Genomic DNA, 22335 nt, shown 5'->3' with positions numbered 1-22335 from the left:
GAATGGTATTTGCTAAACCATGATTTTTACAGGTACAGTGTATACAGTATTTCTGAATACAAACCAATACCAAGAGACACTAGGTGACATTATCCCATCTCATTCACAGGTTTGGTTTCTACCAGTATCACCCTCACGTGGAAAATGTTGAAATTCCAGAATCCCACTGCTTTCCTACCTTATGTCTCGTTTCAATTAAACTTTTTCTGTTGTGTTTGATTTCCCTACTTTTATCCACGTTTACTGGGAATGAATGTCATTTGATCTCCAACGTTGTTCCGTTAGATACTGTAAAACGAGAAATTTTCGCGTGCATTTTAATTTCGCGAATTTCGCGAGCGCCAAAATTCGCGAAATTAAAATGCACGCGAAAGTTTTCGTCTACACTACATGCATTGAACGCCAGTGGCAATTCGCGAAAATTTCATGCCGCAAGCTGTCAGCTCCAATTCGCGAAAATTTCATGCCGCGAATATATCATGTTTTACAGTATGTTCTTACCAGCGTCTAATAAAGATTGTGTGATACAACCTTTCAAGCACAGGTCAGAAAGAGGATGCATGCTGGACTTTAAAGTACATGTATTATAATTTTGTTCATCATGTGATTGTCCCAACACACACAGACACAGACACATACACACACAGACTGACAAAGATACATAATGCTGTGGGTGACGAGTCGTTTCTTTTATTTTACATTCCTATAATAATACAATACTCGTGGGCAAAGGATATTATGCATGCTCCTTCGTGTCGTGGCGTGTGCTGCCCTCAAATAATAGCATCATATCATGCTTGTTAACATGTCCACCATTCAAGGTGGAACTTGTCTGGCATGATATATATCTATGATACAAATGGAAAAACAGACCATGTTACACTTGGCGTCAAGTTACAGAGTACCTGTTCTATGTACACGCTGCTGTAGGCACCCTGTAATTTGGCAACACTCACTTCTGTGTTTTGACTTTTTTTCTTTAAATATTAAAAAAAAAAGCACTCACAAAAGTCCATGTACATACTTTCACAGCCTTTTGAAGACTGCAAAGTTTCTGCAACGATTCTTCACAGTTTCAGAATTCCAATACGGGCTTTCCCTCCCTGGCACAACACGCCAACTAGTTAATGATTTAACACAAGCATTCTGACGTCTATCCTACTTGCACACAAATATGATCTTGCCCACCCGAGCTTCAGAACTCCTACTGTTGTATGAAACACGGCAAAGTCTGTCACAAGTAACAGGAACCAACACTCGACGAGGGACACGAGGAAGGTGCCGCCTATCCGAACTGGCATCCAACTCAAGAAACAAGAAACCTGTCCCTCACTGTTTCTTTTCGTATAAACATCACTTCATGAAAGTTTTTAGAAACGAGACAACCAATCAAACAATGTTAATGCACAGTCCTCTGTATTGGACGTATGTCTTGCATGCATTTACTACCAAGTACTTCCCACTACCCAGCAAGTCTGATAAACAGCAAACATATCATTCTGACATGAACTAGACCATTCACCAAAGCAGCACATGCTGCTCCAGGAAGCATATTTTGGAATAATGATGTCAAATTCAATCTATTTTTTTTTTTTTATACTTTTTTTCTTCTTCTACAGAATTAGTCACCAATACCAAAAATGCTTTCTGCTTCAATAATCTATACAGAAATGGAAATATGTAATATATTTCCACATTTCTTTATAAGCAGATACACAAATATCAATACAATTGCAATATACATACATGCACCAATATATAAGTGGAAATGCATGTACATTTACTGTCTTACCTACTGAAGAGAAAAAACAAAACAAAACCTGAATAGCTATAAACCTGCCAAGTTATATGGCATTACCTATGATTAAATGCAGTTAGACCAAAATTACTAGCAATCTAGGATCTCCTGATGTGTAAAAAAAACCAACCAAGATATTCCTAGCTTGAAATGCGCAAAAGAAGAAGCATAATTACAGAGCAGCATACATACTGGACATCAATGCACTCAATTTATATATTTACAAGACATAAATCCACCATTTTTCAGAAGGAAAACATTACTTTTGTTACCTCGAAATCTTTCGCCCACACGATGGCGAGAAATCGAAGTGCCTAGATTGAGTAACCTTGGCTCTTCTCACTCAATGTATTCACCCACAGGCTCCTAAAGCAAGCTGAGCAACATTCAGCTAACGTAAGAAGAGCCTCGAACAGGAGTTGATGTCAATGTACTTAATTTCATTTGGCAAAATGAAAAAAAAAGACAAAAGATTACACACTGATATAAACTTGACTCGACTGTTGAGTCACCTTCAAAGTTCAGCGAGCTTCCATCACGATTTGTATGACAATTTCCAAATTGTGGGCAATGAAAATGGAGTGACCGCTATCAATATCATTCCCTACGTCTATTAAACATCCCGGCTTGAGAAGCATGGAATGCCTTAAATTTTAGAAGATTTCTAGATTTCACGTATCTTGTGCGCAAACCACTAAAAACAGTACATCACAGGTAACTTTTGCCAGTCGTGTATTGTTACAGGAGGATAATAGAAGATCAAACTCGTAACAAAGCATGGCACAGTGAAATACAAAAGTGACTTCCAACACTAGCATGCTAACTTTACTTTAGAGATGCATGCTGATGCTATGCTGCTTCTATCATTGTAACACACTGTAGATGTAAACTATACTTTCTAGATGGAGTATAATCAATAAGAGTTCAAGTGCTACCCACGGCTCTGAAGTCATCTGCACCACAGAATGTAATTTAGGCTTGTACGATGGTCTTGCTGCATTTCCCCACCCTGCACTAACCACACCAAATATCATTCATAGAAAAATATCTCTTAATACCTTCAACAACATCCTCCATTCATAAAATCAAGAATCTCTAATTATTTCTAATGATCCGTCTCGTGCCTACTCTCCATGAGTTACAATTCATGAACTGGAAAAGCCCTCAAATCTGTAAGAAATGCTCTCATAATGATGAATGATATCTTAGCAAGGAAGATAGATAAAGATTTCTAAAGGGTACAATCATTTCAACATTTCTTTTAGAACAAATATTTACACATTGTTTCATTTTGCTATCTTCATCGCAAGTAAATGCATTTTTTTTTTCTTTCATAAGCACCTCATATGAAGTTGACTTCATTTTCATCCTTGACCCCTCTTCCCTCAATAACAGTTCGAGATTAATGTTGCTTGTTTAAATGCAAGAATCACCAACTATTAAACTTGTCCTTACACACACAATACAGTTTGGGGATATTTCTCTGCTGAGCCACTAGTGCCCAATGACTGATGTGATGCCTGATGCCTTCTGCACAGTGTCTAATATCCCGTGGTGTGATGCCTGGGTTACTTGAACTCCACAGATAATCAACCCCATTGGGAGAACTACAACGCAAAACAAACTGTACACTTTTGCATTGAAAACAACAATTGGTGCTTACAGCTATGATGATGATGATGACGCTTCATGCTTCATGTCTGAGAGCTTCTCTTCTCTAGGCTTGCCAGTGCCAAAAATGGCGGACCTTTTGCTGGAATCCACCTCCTGACCTACGGGATCCTTTACAGTGCGGGGGGCCAGCTTGAGCTTTGGTCTTTGGGCTACATCCTCTGTAAGAAGAAATAAAAGGATGTGGTTAATACATACAATAGTTTGATTAAGATTGTATAACAGTATACACAATGGTTTGCCCCTGAACTACAGCTGCCTACGAAAATATCTGAACAGCGCACAGGCACCAAAGCTTGCAGTGTGTGTATGCACGTGTGAGCATAATAGGTGTGGAGTGCGATATGTGAAAATGTGTGTTGCCTGGTTTATATCGACCCTTTACAAACCTACTTTGTGCAATCCATTCAAAATTAATTCATCTAAATGCATCAAGCAACATGGAGGTGAAATCTATTGCTTTCTCTGGTGAGTAGAGATGTACTTTTTAGTGATATCAATTAGGCATCAGCTTTACGGCCAAGCATACAAAGCCATCAGCTGATAGTAGCCTTCACCATTCTCATTTTGTCGTTTGAGTGCACGTGCCTCTGTGATCTGCTCTAGATAACTTTCCAGACGAGACTGTGATGTTCAAGGTGTCTTCTCTCGAGCTTTCAAGTCTCAGCCATATCTCAGGTGAAGTTTTAGCCACAGCTACCACGATTATGGCCAAGTCACAAAACATGATTTCCATCAAGATGAAAGAGGAAGTCACAGGGATACACGATGAGCATGGGAAGAGCTTTGATCAATCACGGAAAAGCTTGGAATCCACATTGAGAGATGTGGGAAAACCAAAAATCCATGACATCATTGCAAGGAAGAGGGAGTGGATTAACAGTGAGAACAAGAGCAATGTTCTGCTTGACGAGAAAGAAGACCCCACAGATGGGGTATGAGGAGCTCAACTGCATGCCATACTGTACGAGCTGAAATTTACGCGTACAGATCATTTTGCGAATTGCTACATGGAGGACATTTTCATGTGTTGTTAATTTCGCGGTTGCGAGGGTCTAACTGAACTTGGCTATCCGCGCGTTGTTATTTTCGCGTGTTGTTATTTTCGTGGTTCAAAGGCGATTCGCGAAATTCGCGAAAATAAAACCACCGCGAAAATTTCAGGTCGTACAGTATGAAGGGTATAGGGATGCAATGACATGAATGATTCCCATATCACACCCTGCTCTTCAAATGAAAGCTCTTAACTTCACCAAACAGTTGGCGCTGTACAAATCTAAGGCATCAAAGTAGATGGTTAAAGGCTTTCCATAAGAAAACACTGCCTTATCTACGGGCAGGTGAATGAAGAGAAAGGTGGTGAGGTCACCAAAACAGTAGACGAATGGTTCCAAGAACTACCTGGCGTTTGTCCTGGCTAAGACCTGTGACACATCTTTAACCCTAATCAGGCTGGGCTTTTTTGGCTATGCTATATCTGGGGGGGGGGGGGGGGGGGGGGGCGGATTCCGCCCCCCCTTCAGATCTCGCCTATGGAACGCGTGATCGCGCCGAAAATCGGCACACGCGACGCCCGCGACATATACTATCAAAATGTATGGTTGCTTTCTCCGAAAAATTTTTCTTATATTTCATATTAATTAATTATTGTAATTTATGCATAAAATCAGTTTGGGGCTCTAAATCACTTATTAATGCTTTAATCAAGCTAATTTCTTTTAAAAAATGTTTCTTGTATCATTCTCCTGAGAAATAGGATAAAAAAAAATCTGTATCGAAATTAATTTCTTATGTATTTGATTGTTTTTTGAATTTCTTATGTATTTCTTTGTTTTTCGACCTTTTGTTTTTGTTTGTTTTTTGGCCAAAATCTGTCACAGACATTTTTCGAAGCTTTATTATGCTAAAATGAATTAATTTCGTCCATTCTAAGTCAAGATATGAATTTTTATGTGAATTAATTGAAAAAACACAATTTGCATTGGATTTGTACACAAAATCACATTTTGGAGCAATTTTGGGGTTGACAAATTTTTTTCGAACGGGCGTCGCGTCAAAACGGTATGCGCGGGGCGCAACAATTTTGGTCTCAAAAGTTGCGCGATACTTGAAAGAAAAAAGTCATGAAACATAGCGGCGGGAGCTTATCGCGCTGCGAAGATATTGCGCAAAACGTCGAGGGGGGGCGGAATCGCCCCCCCCAGCCTGATTAGGGTTAACTCAGATGAGACATGTTTCCATGTCTGTCCAACTCAATCTTCATATCAACGGGGAGGACCGATCTGGCAGAAAGCCCTCAATAGATCACATCACTGTGACACTTAACACCAATACTTTTTTTTTTTTTGGGGGGGGGGGGGAGGTGGGGAGAAAACGCCACTACCATGGGGGAGAGCATCAAGCGAAGATGCTTTGTACCACTAGACAAACAAGAGACCTGGGGGTCTCGCGCTCACCTGAGTATCGTAAGTTCACCTTCCATGCATTCTTGCAGACTCTTACCTGAGAACATTGGAAACTTGTGGTGGGGGCAGCTTTGAGAATAGGGGCATGGTGTCCATTCACATATTCCATCACACTGGTAAAAATACCTGCCAAGCACACTGTACTTTATAGAATGTTGGATTATGCAGCCTGGGAAAAAAGACTTAAAGCCCTATCACTTTTGATTAGAACTAGAGAAAAATATTATTTAATATTCATTAATTTATGAGGTTTGGACCCCTGGGGCCCCCAAGGAAAGCATGGTGCCCATTCAAACACTTTGAGATTATCCCAATGGGAATGCAACTTGACAAGTTTGGTGAAAATCCATTATGTTGTTTTCAGCAAGAAGACAAAAATTTAGGCCTGCATTTGGACACCCCCCATCCCATCCTGCTTCCTTGGGTCCAAAGGGGGGGGGGGGGGCACCCCTGATTCTCCCATGAACAAACTTGAAACAACAGTCATCAATACACTGACTCACTGTATTAACTTAGCTCAATCACTTCCAGTTCTAGAGAAAATCTGTAAAGATTCCTTACAAGAGGGGGGTGGGTGGGACCCCTGGGGCCCCCAGGAGGGGCATGGTGCCCATTTGATGGAATTGAGATTCTATCCCCCTAGGGATGCTGCCTGCCAAGTTTGGTGAAAATTGGTGATAGGGTTTTCGAGAAAAAGATGAAAATTTACAATTTCGGTCCAAATTTAGGCCCCCTGGTGTCCCCCAGGTGGGGCATGGTGCCCATTCGATGGGAATGAGATTCTTTCCCCCTAGGGATGCTACCTGCCAACTTTGGTGAAAATTTATAATGGCATTTCCACGAAAGAGATGAAAATGTACAATTTGGGCCCAATTAGGACCCCTCCCCACCCCCCTCCCCTGGGTCTCAAGGGGGGCACCCCTGATTCTGCCATGAACAAACTTGAAACTACAGTCATCTATGTACTAATTCATAATATCAACTCAGCTCTATCACTTCTGGTTCTAGAGAAGAAGATTTTTTAAGATTCCTTAATTTTGGGAGGTTTGGGCCCCTCTGGGGGCCCCCCAGGTGGAGTATGGTGCCCACTTGAACAAATTGAGATCCTATCCCCCTAGGGATGCTACCTGCCAAGTCTGGTGAAAATCGGTCATGGGGTTCTCAAGAAGAAGATGAAAATGTAAAAGTTTACGCACGACGGACGACGCACGATGGACGACGCACGCCGGACGAAGGGCGATCGCAATAGCTCACTTGAGCCTTCGGCTCAGGTGAGCTACAAAGGACATGCATACATGTCAATTACAATGCAAATACCGAAGCATGCTCAATGAGCAATGTCTTTGATGCGCAAGTGGATACGAGATTGGAATCATCATGCTGAACATGTCTCCATCCTCACATCCAGCTGAGGAACACTGAAGGAGAATGAAACCCAAGTATTTATGTGAATTGAGGGATTGCAGCAATATTACTAGAACATATCGGTGAAAGTTTGAGGAATATCGGAAAATCTGTTATAAATTTATGTATTTCTTTAAATGGTGGTGCTGCCATCGCTAGATGAGAAAACTACAATATTCTGTGACATCATGAATGGAAAACGATATAAAAAATATTCAACATATTTTCACTTTTCTAAAATGATGGAAGAGCACTGGAGCTGCCTCTTTCAGAAAACATTACCCTGGACATGTACAAGATGAACATTATATCTGTAACAAGTCAAAGGAACATGTAATTTTCATTTTTTTATAAATGAAATATTGTAGAATTTTTTTTATATTTTCTTTTCTTCATATTTTTAGTTTTCTTTATATTAATAGTTTTCCGTACATGATGTCATGAAACCGTAGTAGTCTTCTCATCCAGCAATAGCTGCTTGAAAAATTCATAACTTTTGAATGGACTGTTTGATTCTCCTCAAACTTCGCTGTTGTGTTCTTCTTATATTGCTGCATTCACTCAATCCACGCATGTAGTATGGTTTTTTCGCCTTTAAGATATTCTTACGAGTGGTAAATCGCAAACTGAAGAGAGCGATAAAAGAAGTCAGTATAAGACAATATCCTGCACCTTGCACATGCACTGTGTACGCCAAGTTGCATTCATGTGTTGGGATGGAAAGTAAATATTTGTTTACGTGCTGTTAATTTCCATGAGTGGCACCTGACTTGCAAAATTTGCGAAAACAAAATATTAATGACACAATCCTATGCCATATACAGCATTTGCACGGGATGGCAATCATAACATATGGAAAAAGTTTGACTGCTGCACAAACCTGCTGTGGGTTCCCTAAATTCCTCCCTTTGCCTGGGTGGACGGTTGAAGTCGCCATCACGTCTTCCTCTTCCGCCTCCGTAACCTCTGTCACGCCCGCCATCAAAGCCACCACGCCCGCCATCAAAGCCACCACGCCCCCCGTCGTAGCCGCCTCCTCCCCCACCGTATCCCCTGTCTCGCCTTCCTCCGCCTCCTCCATAGCCACCATAGCCTCCTCTCCTGTCATCCCAGCCGCCACCACCACCACCACTGTTCTCGAAGCCCCCGCCTCCACCACCTCTGTAACCACCGCGTTCTGGGAGGATGTATAAAAGACAAATCAGAGAATTCACACAGAATCCAACTTCTGCATTTCTTGATATTACCACTTTGAAATTTGATGTGTCTACGACAGACCTTACAAAATTTGGCAGATACCGTACACTTATGTATTTGTACGTTCTCTTCTTTACTGTCACTGTCATGCTTATTACTGTCATCATACAGCACACCTTAATACCCTTGGCTTGGTCTCTCATCTGTGCTATTCATGAAGACATGTAAAACCTTGAACATGCTCATTTATGAAGAAATTGTAGCAAATGCTCGTTTCGTTATACAGTATTACATCGAAACAATATATTACTTTCATTACTATCTGAAAATGGAAAACTTGTCTCCAAAATCTCTTCAGAGACACAAATGCTTGTATGCCATCATTACAGTTGTATGTCTTTTAATGGCAAATGATGCTGATATGATGCAACAAATAATTTTGCTACATACAACTTTCGCATACCAGTACAATACACAAATAAAAACTCAAGAAAGGCAAGACCATGTACAACAATAATATCAACAACTTTTCATGTTATACAACAACTAATTAGAATGTACTATCCAATTGGTCGATTGCCCATCACATGACATTTAGTTAAAAGTTCCATCGCACGCTGTGGCTGTCAGCTGTGCAATTTTGTTTGAGCAAAAATGGATAGCGCATGGCTGATGTCAGGCCATTTCCACTGACTCCTGTGTTAAACTCACGATTGACCCCCAAGTTTTTGTTCCATAGCACGGCTCTGATGTCACAATAAACAAACATTTGCCGTGCGCTCAACATTTACAAGCGCGCTTACAAGTGCCTATTTTTGTCACTCATTTTTGTAAACAACTTAAACTGATCGGCTTCGCGTACGTACGTACACGGTGACTGTGACTGTGCGGCTACTCATTCATCTTTCATGGAAAATGGTTGCCATTTCTGTGCTAAATTCAAGAATCTGTGCGGACCACATCTGTTGACGTTTGAGGTGTAGTATAAAACAAAGAGTGTATGGTCTTTACTCCTGCAAAAGATGAGGCGCACTACTGAACTCGGCTTTGCCTCGTTGAATAGCGCGCCTCTATCTTTCACCTCGTGTGAAATCTTGTACCATCGCACTCGTGACCATTCACTATTTGTTATACTATCTCTTGTCTTCCATACAACCTGTCCTGGCTTTTCATGCAAGGTTAAGTATTTGCTTGTTGCTAGGGACTCTAAAAGCATGCTAGTCATCTCACCTCCATCACGATTCCCACCATAACCACCTCTGCTGCCGCCTCCCCTGCCTCCGCCTGAGTAGCCTAAATGACACATGAGATGTATTTAGATTGATTCACAGATTTAAACAGATGTCAGTTTGAGCTGGGCTAATGTGAACCAGAGTATCCACAATTAAAATTTTCATTTGGCAATGCTGTAATACTGATAAAGCCCCTAATCCCCTCCCCAATTCCCAATACCTAAGAAAATGCCTTTGAAGGAGTGTGGGCTTGGCATTACGCACAGTGCAACGTCTTTGTCCATCCCCCCAACTCCACAGTGGATAAGTGCAAGAGCAGTAAGTCTAGTGCATTGACATCTGCTTCTACAGGCCATCAAACGGTGCGGCCAACAGAAATGAACTTTGATATTTGTTCTAATGTTACATAGTTCTATTTGGTTTGCTTTCAGTATGTCTACTCCTTTTCGTGGTACTGACTGGATGCATATCAAAATAAGCTTGATGCTACAACCACATTTGCTAATTTCCCATCTGCAATAAGAAAGCCATCTATCGTACAAACACTTCAATAAATTTGCTCGCTGTAAAAGTGGACATTTTCGCTGTGTGGAAATCCTTGCGCATTCCGCGCAATGAGAAACTGGCGCAAAACTAGCGCAAAAATAAAGCAAACAAATCTCTTGCTTGTCAGATTCAATATTTCAAATTTCGATTCCGCCGAATTAAAAACATGCGAAAATCATCTTACCCAGTGAAGCCAAAAATGTCCACTTTTACAGTATACTAGTATTTTGTGAAGGTACATGACACTTACCTCCTCTTTGACCATCTCTCCTGTTCTTTCTGCCTTCGGCTATATCTACTCGGAGTTTGCGGCCATCATAGAGCTGCAAGGATGACCAACAGACATGTTTGCTATTATCACCTGCAGCACTTGTGTCTATCACATAATGGCCATCATGAATTCTTACATGTGCCCTCATCACACACACACACACACACAAAATAAATCAGTGGCATAAATTCTGAATTGACACATTTTTCACATAAGATGAGATCATGGACTTAAACCTTGGTGTTAACTGACATACTACATTCTTACTTGTCTCAGAATTTCCAAGTATCACAGCTGCAATCAGAATATCATAATTGACATTCATGTCAATTTCCTCACATGACACATTTTCTTTCTGGTTTTTTCATTGCCCAAATCTTTTCATACCATATCCTATTTTGCTCAAGTTCAAAGATTTGTTGCTTTTTTCATTTTAATTATTTCAAACAACCTGCTATCTGATGAAATGTGGTTATGAAAGACTAAATGCTGGAACTACAGAAAACAATTTTGGGAATAAATTTCAATCATTTGATAATTTCATAAAGATCATCCAAACATGCATAACCTTTTCTGATTCATCAGTATATTGCATATATAACTGCACACACAACTTCCTTACACACTTTGACTGAACACTGCAGTTGGCAAGAATTTTTGCACTGTAGACCATTAAGACATAAAAATATACTGATATACGTGATGGACAGTAACTTGTAAGCATACTTACAGCTCCATCAAGTTCAAGGGCCTCTTTTAATGTATCACCATCCTCGAATTCAACATAGCAGAAACCTGTCAAAACAGACAATTCAAACAGTAGGAAAATTCAAACAGTGAGAAAAATCTGCAAAAGACTTAATAAAAACAGAGAGATGAAAATGCTATGTGCACACTTGTTACATTCATGTAAACACGTTGATGGAGGAAGTCTGAGCATGATTCTATTAGAATCCAAAGAATTAATCATGATGTCAGGATATGTGGACTGCCACACTTCCATCAATGCATATGCACACAGTCACCTGTGTAACAGACAGCATACAGTGTGTAACACACTTATCAAGTGTTTTATAGTTTTCTTGATACACACAATGAAGTACTCAAGCGAGTGAGAGCCATACTGTATCTAAATGGTATCATTTCATCATTCTTTGGGCAAACCTCTTACTGTCATTAATTCACCTGAATGAAATAAATACAACAAATGTATTTGTTGTATACGAGTGTAGTATATTTGTCGTACGTAGTATATTTGTTGTATACGTAATATATTTGAGTATATATGAGCGTAGTATATTTGTTGTACACGTAGCATATTTGTTGTACATGAGCATAGAGATATCTTCATATCAAAATGAAGTTCAACACCTGTAGAGCACACCACCAAACTGGGAGATCTATTTTAACCTTAAGTTTCACATGGAGTCAACTCTTCCAATATGAAGCAGCAGTACATGGACATTTTTGTAAATTTGTGCATGAAACTGCCAGACAGAGCCACCACCATCGACGGTACAAATAGTGACTGTGGCTATTAACCCGTTCCTTCCGCAATTCTCCGAGTGTCTTTTAATGACCTCAAACGAGATTCTTTTTGCCCGTCGACAAAGGGGCAGACAGGTTGGTAATCCACCTGTGTGAAGGCAGTGAAGCGGTTCATTGTGTCCCCCTTTCCACGGTCAACTACATGTGCCCGTGAACAATGGAAATATCGATCGGGTGCGAGGTATGAATAGAGCGTGCGCTGATGAGCTCTCAGAATCTTTTGTTCTACACAAAACCAGGTACCTGAATGAGGTGACTGGGGTCAGCGAACCCGCATTTCTAACTGATCTCAGCCTTGATCGCTATGTACATGTTCGTACGAGTTTACAACAGAACAAGCAAAAAAACTAAATCACAAAAAGGTACATAATACTGTAAAACACGCATTTTCCAAACAGAAGGAGAACAAATCCTGATAGAGTAAACTCTGATCTTTTTATCAAACCCACTTTTCTGAGCATTTTAACACAAAGAAACATGAATTTAGGCCACTGAAACAGGCACCCTTGTCTTCATTTTGGGAACCTGGTAAACCAGGTTCCCGTATATCAGTTGTTCCCACGGGAACCTGGTAAACCAGGTTCCCGTAAGGAACGGGTTAAAGCAGAAAACAAATCCTCAAAGTGTGAATCATATTGTATACAAGAAGAAAGTTGCTCATATTCCTAACAGATTATATGTTCCAGATATGTGTTGTTCACAAAATTTCAATCTATCAAGCAGCTGAAATTTGGTTTTAACCGTAATAAACATCTGTGAGCTTACCTTTAAACTTTCCGGTGTCTTTGTCATGTACAAGGCGAATATTACGAATCTGTCGAGATGAAAAATATCCTGACATTACACAGTAGTTCATTTACACAAGGACAAACAAGCACAGCATTTTGATGAGTAATCTTTTTTTCTTTCATTATCTTTTTGCATCAAACAAGACTGTCAGATCTCTCTCTCTCTAGACTTTCCTCCTGAAAATGGAGAGCAATGGGGCAGTCGAAGTAGCCATCCTACCGTGCCCATGTGATGATGGCATCTCTTGACTAAATTTCATTTGCTGTGCAAAAACAAAAAGACTATAAACACGCTCAGTTGGATAGTTTTGCTTTATTGTGGTTTTTTTTTTCTTGCACAAAGAACTTAACTCATCTGCTTTCTCAGATGAGTACAAACACCTGAAGGTAGACGCCTCAAAAGTAAAACTGAAGAAAAAAAGTAGTTTTATTTTGTCTATTTTTTAGATCTATTTTTTACTTGCAAAAAGAACTCAACTCCTCTGCTTTGTCAGATGAGTACAAACATCTGAAGGTGCTGGTAGATGCCTCAAAAGTAAAACTGAAGGGGAAAAAAATTGTTGTATTTGGAGGAAAAGAAAACCAAGACTATATCTACACTGTGTGAGTGATGTCATAATTATGACTATAAGAAGCAGGATACACCACAAACATCAATGTTTCATTCTCTAGGCAACCCCCTTACACTGACACACTTGCTATATGATGTCTCACATGTTCAGAAATTCGAGGAAAAATCATATTGGCGTAATGACACACACTTACAATACAAATGAATACTGAATACACTTACACTCAGATTTTCAAATATGTGGTCGAGGTCCCCTTGAACCGAGTCATCTGGAAGATTTCCTACGTAGGCGGTGTAGGGGGGTGCTGTGGGGAAGTTTGCTCCTGATCGTCCACCGCCTCTGTCTCCTCCGACTCCCCCTCCACCTCCTCCACTACCATATCGACCACCATCATTGTAACGGCCACCACCTCCTCCTCCGCCTCCACTGTATCGATGGGGAAGAAGGAACAGGGAATAGATAAAGAGACAGAGGAACAGAGAGATAGATAAAAAAAAAAATGGGAGAGAGAGAGACAGACAGACAGATATGAGTACAACGTATAATGTAAGCTACTTTGTTTCCTAAGCATGCACCAGCTTATGTATCCAGCAAATTTCTTTTCATTTTGTCCCAAAATCCTTTCAAGAAATATGTGGATTGCAGTTTTCTTTGTATTCTACAACTGGGCATCTACTGTACTAATACTGTAAACAAAGACATTTTTGTGGTACATTAATTTTTGTGCATTTTGCTCTACTTTGGGCTAGCGGAATTCTAAACTTCACGCTAGCTGGTAGCAGTGTAGCCTTTTGATCAGGCACTCTTGCTGCGCGACATCGTGAGGTGCCCGATCGCTCTCTGCTGGTGGGCGCATTTCAGCTTCCTTAGCATTCATCACTTTTTGGCCCATTGATCCTCAAAGTTGTGTGATTTCTATAACATTAGAAGTGTCATGTCCGTTACATTTTTTACTATAAGTTTTCATAGCCAAGAGGAAATAAGTGTAAAGTTGCTGAAAATTCATTTTCTATGTTAGGACTGAATCCCCTTGCATGTGTGGAAACCAATTTTCTATACCACTTCTAGTTTTCGTGTAAATGGTGTAACAGACATGACACCTCATATCAGTCAAGTGGCAGAAACAACACTGTGGCCCAGTGAAACAGGGTGGTGATTAGTTTCAATTGCTTGAGGATAGTAGGACATTTCTGTACTTGAGTAAATACATTGTAATTAAGTCTGCACATTACTCAATAAAACAAAAACAAGCAGACTTTGCTTTCTGCCACTGGAAGACTGTTGATTTTAGATGATTTTGCTACCCTGTTACGCTGGTTTGATTCATTCCCACCTCTTGTAATCCTGACTGATAAACAGCAGCTGTCATTCCAAAGAGTATAATTTAGACAATGTACTCCTAAAGGCAAGACAATGGAGTTTTCACTGTTGGCCTTCCCTTTAATACTTAACATTAGCACTTTCTACATTATATGATTAAGAACATTGTAGACCACATTTAATACGTATCCACCATGGAGTCAACACAACAGCCAGGAACACCTGCACGAATGGATCCTTGTGCATCCAATGAGCATGATCACTGATGATACGGCAACAAAGTATCCACATGTCACCAGCATCAATGTCTTCAATGATGGTGTTGCCTCACAATTTAAAAAGAAAAAAAAAAGTTTGTACTGTATCCATACATGTACCTCTCTCATCTCTATGACTCTATAAATCGACACCTTCAGTGGCATATTAATAAGATATCACATGCCAAGAACGTGGAGGATGGAATTGTTGGCTATATTAAAGGGGATGGCTTGTAACTGATCAGTGGGAATCAGTGGGAATGCTGGGGGATGATTGTTACAATCCTTGTGGGATTCATTTAAGAGTACATTATATATCTATTGCTGTGTGAAAATTATTTGCTTCAGAATGGTCTCATATTCAAGTAATGTGCAATTTAATGTTTCCAGGTTAACGTGCCTGTACAGTGACGGGGCATTAAACTGCACATTACTTGAATATGAGACCGTTCTGAAGCAAATAATTTTCACACAATACATCAATGTACTCTTAAATGAATCCCACAAGAATTGGAACAATCATCCCCCAGCATCCCCACTGATTCCCATTGATCAGTTACCAGCCATCCCCTTTAAGCGTGTTGAAAGTACATGTAGCTCTATGGTCAGGGAAAGTCGGTCTGAATGCTGCCTATCCATTTCATCAATACATCTAAACTAGATGTACTTCTACGCCAAGGGATATACCAGTATATATGACACTGTCACAGCACACAGCATCGTACAAAAACAGGGATACCAAGTTAAAAAAAAATTATGAGTGAGATTTTCATGACTCGGCATCTCGGCATGCTAATGTGCGCACGAGCGAGGGTGTGGGAGGGGTTTTTCCTCCCTGTGGCCTCCCACGGTAGGAGCTTTTTCAATTTTTAGCTCTTAATGATGCGATCAGGTGCATACTTACAATGTAAGTGACTATTTTTTACTTATTTTGAAAGACAAAAGGGAAATATACCTTCATTTGCAACTATCACTTTAATCTTTTGAGCTATGCTCATTATTATATAGGCCCAAGTTGCAGACTTCGCCCGATGTGTGAGAAAAATGGGTGCCATGCGTGAGATCGTGAGATGGCCCCTAAATGCTTGAGTCTCACGCAGAATGCGTGAGACTTGGTAGCTCTGCAAAAAGCACAATTTCAAGATGCTATGAGAAGATGTTTATCCACTGAAAGGTACACTGTATAATCAGTTGCAACCAGTTAGTAGGGAGAGCATCCAGTATTTTAAAAAGTCCTGCTCCCAAGCTGGTGAGAATATGTAACCAGTACACCACTCTGGCAAGCCTCAAGAAGTGCTTAAGCAAGCAATAGTAAGTTGATCTACAACTTGTACGAGTTGAATTTGCCATGAAGAAAACATGAAATACTTTGTTGCCCAGGTGACCACTTTACATGGAAATGGATTATATGTTGTGAAAATTCCCAGAAAACAAAGGGGCAATTCCGCGGTAACGGAATTACAAATCAGAGAATTTTGGCTCATATTCTTTCACCCTGTATACAGGATTGATTACTTTGCCTTCTCTTGATACATTTAAAAGATGCACAGGTACTCACACTGTCACCCCAAGTACAAATTTGTTAAATGTTCTCACTTGGTTGGTTACAAAGGAGGTCTATGTGCGATGGTAACGGAATTACCAGAAAATTTAGTCACAACTTCAACTCTGACTTTGGGAGTTGTTTCTCTGAAATCTATAACACATACAGTGTAGGTTGTTGTCTGATTTCATCTTTGATTGTGTCAACTTCAATTTAGTTGTATTGTTTTTCAAATATTTCATCACATTTTCCAAGCAGCAGGCTTTTTCCCTGTAAAGTCAGTGGTAACGGAATTACACAAATGGTAACGGAATTACGCCTTCTGAAATACACTGGAAAAAATACACATTCTTGGTACTCATGTATTCTGAAATGTCTTGATAAAGATTGTTTATGCCTTTAGCTATAATATAACCACTAAATAAGTACTCTCTAGCCTTTGACCTTGAACTGCTACAAGTGTATAGAGGCCAAATGAGTTTTTATTGTCAAAAAACATAAAATGTTCATGCTAACGACCGTGATTTGAAGTCGTAACTATGTCAGTCAAGATCTCTAACTTCTGAGTACCACATCCATCAAAATTTGTCTACTTTCAAGTTAAGAATTTCACACTCTGCAGGTAAATGACATCTAAGACACATGGTAACGGAATTACGCTAGAATAGCCCTATACAAGTACAATTCTATAAATCCAGCCAACAATACTCAAAATTTCTTGTATTTCTTTTGTTGATATCATGCAAGACAAGATTTCTCTGTTTTCTTCTTCCTAAATATGCCAATAATTGACAATATGTATGAATTACTTACAAATATTGTACATAGATATAATGTGCACATGCATAAGAAAATAATAAAAAACCGTCCGGATTGACGCTGAATTTAAATCTAAATCATATAGTGCCAATTTACAGTGCAAGAGCACAGTGTGCAGCCCCATCATTGAACACAATGTTTAATATTAAGGATGAACACTAAAGATGCTTGAAACTTTTAATTTGCTAAGTGAAAAGATGCAGTTGTGGTTCAATGACAAATATAACATATTTCAATTCAATCATAAATAGAAAAGAAAATTTTCTTATATGATTATGGTACTGCACCAGTGCTTAATCATTATTATCTATATGTTGTGACATATACATCATTAAAAACTTGTGACATTTTACTAATAGCTGAAGTTGCCCCCTGGTATATAATGTAGTGCATAATTTGATAATTCCCTTACAGTGTAAGTCCTACTTAAGCCCACCAAAATAAAATGAACTAAACTACTTTAACAAACTACAACTTTTTGAACCATTAGAGTGAGTCCACCAAATTCTGTTAATTCATAGAAAGGTAAGAGGGCCTCTTTTATCCATCTGCAGCTCACTGTGTTAGAGTTAGATTAATCAACCTGTGAATAATGTTAGTATTTACTTCTGACCACACAAAATTTCCAAATGACGTCTTCAGAAACACAATCATGACTTGGCCTATAAATTTCCTACAAATTTCCTGTCTCTGTCTTTCTTCTTTGACTTTGTCTATTTTCTCATCCTGAGTGTTGCCATATATTTACTCACAAAAAGTGTGCATCTTCTCTTTTGCAGTAAGTTGTATTTTGACTGCCTGAAAGCAAATGATAAAATACACTGTAATGGCACTTGTATGAAAGGAAACTGGATTGTACAGCAAATGGTAACATGATGAGTAAAGGTAGAAGCAGAAGCCCATTGACTTTAATATTTACAATCTTCTTAGGATGGGAAAGTATCTTAGGCCTAAATGATACATTTTAGAGCTGTATCACAATTACTGACTGGGTAAATGTTCATCACAAATGGTGTTTTTGTCTTTATTCCTTTTAAAAAGAAAGGATTAAAGAACAAATTTCAAAGGGTAGCAGATGCTCTGTATCAAATGGGTATGAAAATCAAAATACATGTCTCGGTGGAGGAAAGATCTAAGAAACAGATGAAAAAAAGGTCATAGTTATAAACTTACCATTAAAGATAAAGGACTTGAGGATGAAAACAGGACATGTCCAATAAAAGGTCAGACTATATTGACTTGGTGATAATAAAGCCTTTAGCATAAAGAAAGATCAAAGTTGTCACATTCAGTGGGCATCCCATGTCAAGTAATGACTTCTATCATATTGTGTATGATCTTTCCTCACAAAAATTATCCTGTTCATTTCTCTCTGTCAGTAGCAGTGCTCTCTTTTCCTTTTAAAGAAATGTTATGTCCTTGTTCTTTCTAACCTTTGTTCAATTTATGCTGCATCACACCCATTCAATAGTCCCTCATCACTATACTCAGATTTTGTATGAAACCATGAGACTTTTTAGCAAGAAAATATACATTGATATCTCAGAATTCAGTATGATTTTTAACATTTGAGAATGAGTATCTGTAGCAAACCTTATAAAGTTATCAGTTAGCACAGTCTCCATGTACACGTGTAGTACTTGTACATGAGAAAAGGTGAAAGAAGGGAGGAGACTTTCAGCACAAGAAGTCTTCTCAAACGTGTACCCTGATGTCAGGACTCACTGTCAGAGGCATCCAGCTACACTGTATGCTGAGTCAAGTCAGTGTATCATACCATACATATTTCAACTTTCACTCCTTTACTGCCAGTCACTAACACTGTTAAGCTCAATATTAATGCCCTGAAGCTATTTCATGAACAGTTCACATACATATTGGCACGAAAGTAGGATATATGTCATTCTCTTCCATATTAGATGTGCGTGTAATTCCGTTACCATGTAATTCCGTTACCACAATTACAGAAGAACTGAAGGAGATATTTCACAAAATGTTTTGTGACTTTTCAGGGAGTCACATGTAGAGTAAAAATTTACAAAGGGAGAAAAAATCAGTGATTAGTTTGTTCAGGAGAAAACTTTTTTCAATTTTATGGTAACGGAATTACGTCAATTTGTCAGTAGATTTTGAAAATTTCTAAAAAAAATATCATGATGAGAGTGACTGAATGCTTCATTAAATGTGATTGTTGAAGCATAGGAAGAAAGATGTGGAAGTATGGATAAAGCAGAGAGATATTTAAGTTGTTTCATTTTAAATTTTCATTTCATATTGTAAAATTTTAGATAAATACTATAAATAGTCTTCCAACTTTAAAAGTGTGTACAACAAAAACGAGGAAAGTTATTGGAAAAGGGTTTTTTGTTTCCGTAAATACAACAATCCGTCTGTACGGGAATCTGAAATTTCTGAGCATTTACTTAACTTTGAATTTTGCTGTTTTTGCCCTTCCCATACGGAATTGCCCAAAGGGCTTGATCATTCACTTCTAGCCAAGAAAAGAAAACATTTGTTGAAATGATAAGGTACTAGTACTAGTAGAGGAAGTTTTTACAATAGTCTATCCGAGATTGGATAACAGAGGATGATTCTACTCCAAGGATGACATTAATGCTAAACGAAAAAAAAAAAAATTGCAGAAATGAAATAAACATACCATATTTCTTTCTTATGATAACACTAATTTGAAAATGATACCAGACAGTTTTGTGGTCCCGTTTCATCGCATAAAAGTTGATGCAATCTTGAGTGCATTTTAATGATGTTGAATTCAAACTTTTTATTTCATACAGACGTGGTTTGTTCAGTTTTCTTTGCCTATCCGCAGAGATGGAGACATGGTCTTCTGTGTTGTACATGTATGCCATTGTGGTACTCTGGGCATTGTATTCCATGTGCTTTAGAGTAGCTGATAGATCACTGAAACCTGCAAAATGACTTTTTGATGTTTTGTTCAAAAACACAATGTAGTAGCAGTGTGCAGTTATTTTAATCTTGTTATTTTGAAACAACAAAGTGAAAATATGGTTCACTTTACAAGGGTGTCATGTCCGTTACACTAGTGTATAAAACTACATGTAAGCATCAAATATTAGGCCACAAAGAAAAAAATCACCATAGTATAAGATAGTTATATGTCCTGTTTCGCTATGGTGGGTGGTAGTAGCTGGAAATTTCTCACTAAATGTAACTAACTGGTGCAGGAGCAAATTTGTTATGTATTTGTTTGCTTTGTAAATATATAGAAAGATCAACCCCCCTAACATGATAAAAATATAAGAAATATTACATGATTGCAGTTATGATGTGTGTCCCTATGTTCTAACCTTTAATACTATGTCAACAATTAAATATCTGCTATACCTTGCAATAAAAAAATTCTGTTAGCTTATAAAGAGTGGACAAAACTGTCATGTCCATTTAATATACACTCAAAGTGTCATGTCCGTTATGCAATATTTTAAACTATTAAAACAGAATGAGCTGTAAAACTACTATAAAATAGGACTTTATGAGTAAAGCGTGACCTAAAGGTTTCATCAAGACCAAAACCAGCTGCATCTTATCCAAAAATTTACAGGAATTTTCATAATGGTAGGTAGATCAAAATGCCTTGTCCATTTGTAATAGTGTCACGTCCGTTACGCTCGCAAAAACTGCAATTTCTCGACAACCACTTCATTAATTTCCATGAAATTTTCTGTGTATGTTTATACATATACTCAAATGTGTCTGATAAACTCAATTAAAATCTTTTGGAGATTGCCAATTTCACTGTGTGATGGTTTGAATTACAAGAAAATTGTCTGAATGTCATGTCCGTTACGCTGGAATTGACCATCAGTGAATAGTACGCATGGGTGGAAATCACCCGATTTCCCAATATAAAAGCCTTTTGTTCAACTTCCAGCTGCACGGCGCACCTTACCCTAGCGTAGCAGAAACTAGAGGAAAACTAGTATGAAAATAAGTTCATTGACCCTCTCTACCAAAATATAAAAAATCGTTCATAAAATCCATTAAAAATTTCAGGATCACTACAAAAATTTAATCGTTTGTTCCTTCTGTCATTCGCGACCTTCCTGTAGGTTTCATTCAAATCCGTTCACAACTTTTTGACTTGACCACTGAGATATTTTTGCACATGGACAAACGTTATGCTATAATGTCAATGAGTATTATCACATTCAATTCATCATTCATGAATCATGCGATATCTTGGATGGGTGACATCGCACATGAGCGTGTGGCACTCCATGAGTAGTCTACACATTCTTCATTGGCATGCCGTCTTGATTCTGGCTAGTGGGATATACATTTAGACTGTAATCTGTAACAATTATAAGACGACTAACAGTTAGGCCTAAATAAGCAGTCAGCTCAGCACTACAGCAGTGTGTGCACTTCTCTCACCACACTCATCAGACAGCAGAGTCTCACTTCATATCACCACACTTCGTATGCAGCTAGTCTACTCCATGACCATGGCATGGCATGGGCGATTCGGATGGATGGGATGGGAGGATGGGAAGCGCACACATTTACCAACACACACATGATCTCGACGAACGGCATACTGCACATATTACAATAAATATCTCTCGGAAACACATTCCTAATAACAAATTAGCGGTGCATAGGACACCGGGAGTATATCAACAAGCATTTAGGGCACATCTTTAGATATTTTACCCTGAATATCCACCACCGCCGCCTGCCGAATAACCTCGATTGTATCGATCATCGTCGTCAGTAAAGTGCGACATTTTGGAGAAATGTTACAGAGGACTTGCCGGTTTGAAGAATGATGTTGTTGTAAGAGGTAAATGTAGAATTTGAATGATGACCAAAGGATACTACCTACATAAATCAACAAAAATATATTTTTTAATCTAGATATA

At 38.8% G+C, this 22335-nt stretch overlaps 1 protein-coding gene across 2 annotated transcripts; it reads right to left on the bottom strand.

Moving 5' to 3' along the window:
• Nucleotides 1–1607: 1607 nt before the first annotated feature.
• LOC139714430 (eukaryotic translation initiation factor 4H-like) lies at nucleotides 1608–22200 on the bottom strand. Of its 2 annotated transcripts, XM_071626138.1 has the most exons (8): nucleotides 22127–22200; nucleotides 13714–13918; nucleotides 12898–12946; nucleotides 11315–11379; nucleotides 10564–10636; nucleotides 9766–9828; nucleotides 8219–8515; nucleotides 1608–3630 (listed from the first exon to the last, which is right to left on the bottom strand). In XM_071626138.1, exons 1-8 carry the CDS (start codon nucleotides 22198–22200, stop codon nucleotides 3464–3466), a joined length of 993 nt encoding a protein of 330 aa, XP_071482239.1. In that variant the 3' UTR covers nucleotides 1608–3463. The 2 variants fall into 2 exon arrangements, with proteins under 2 accessions (XP_071482239.1, XP_071482240.1); XM_071626139.1 differs by lacking the exon at nucleotides 9766–9828.
• Between the last annotated feature and the right edge of the window lie 135 nt (nucleotides 22201–22335).

Source organism: Diadema antillarum, unplaced genomic scaffold (assembly GCF_040938485.1).
Source record: "Diadema antillarum isolate AM-2024a unplaced genomic scaffold, OU_Dant_1.0 seq00002269_RagTag, whole genome shotgun sequence".
NCBI lineage: Eukaryota > Metazoa > Echinodermata > Echinoidea > Diadematoida > Diadematidae > Diadema > Diadema antillarum.
Note: the sequence above shows the minus strand (reverse complement) of the source record. Positions and strands in the feature narration are given on the sequence as shown.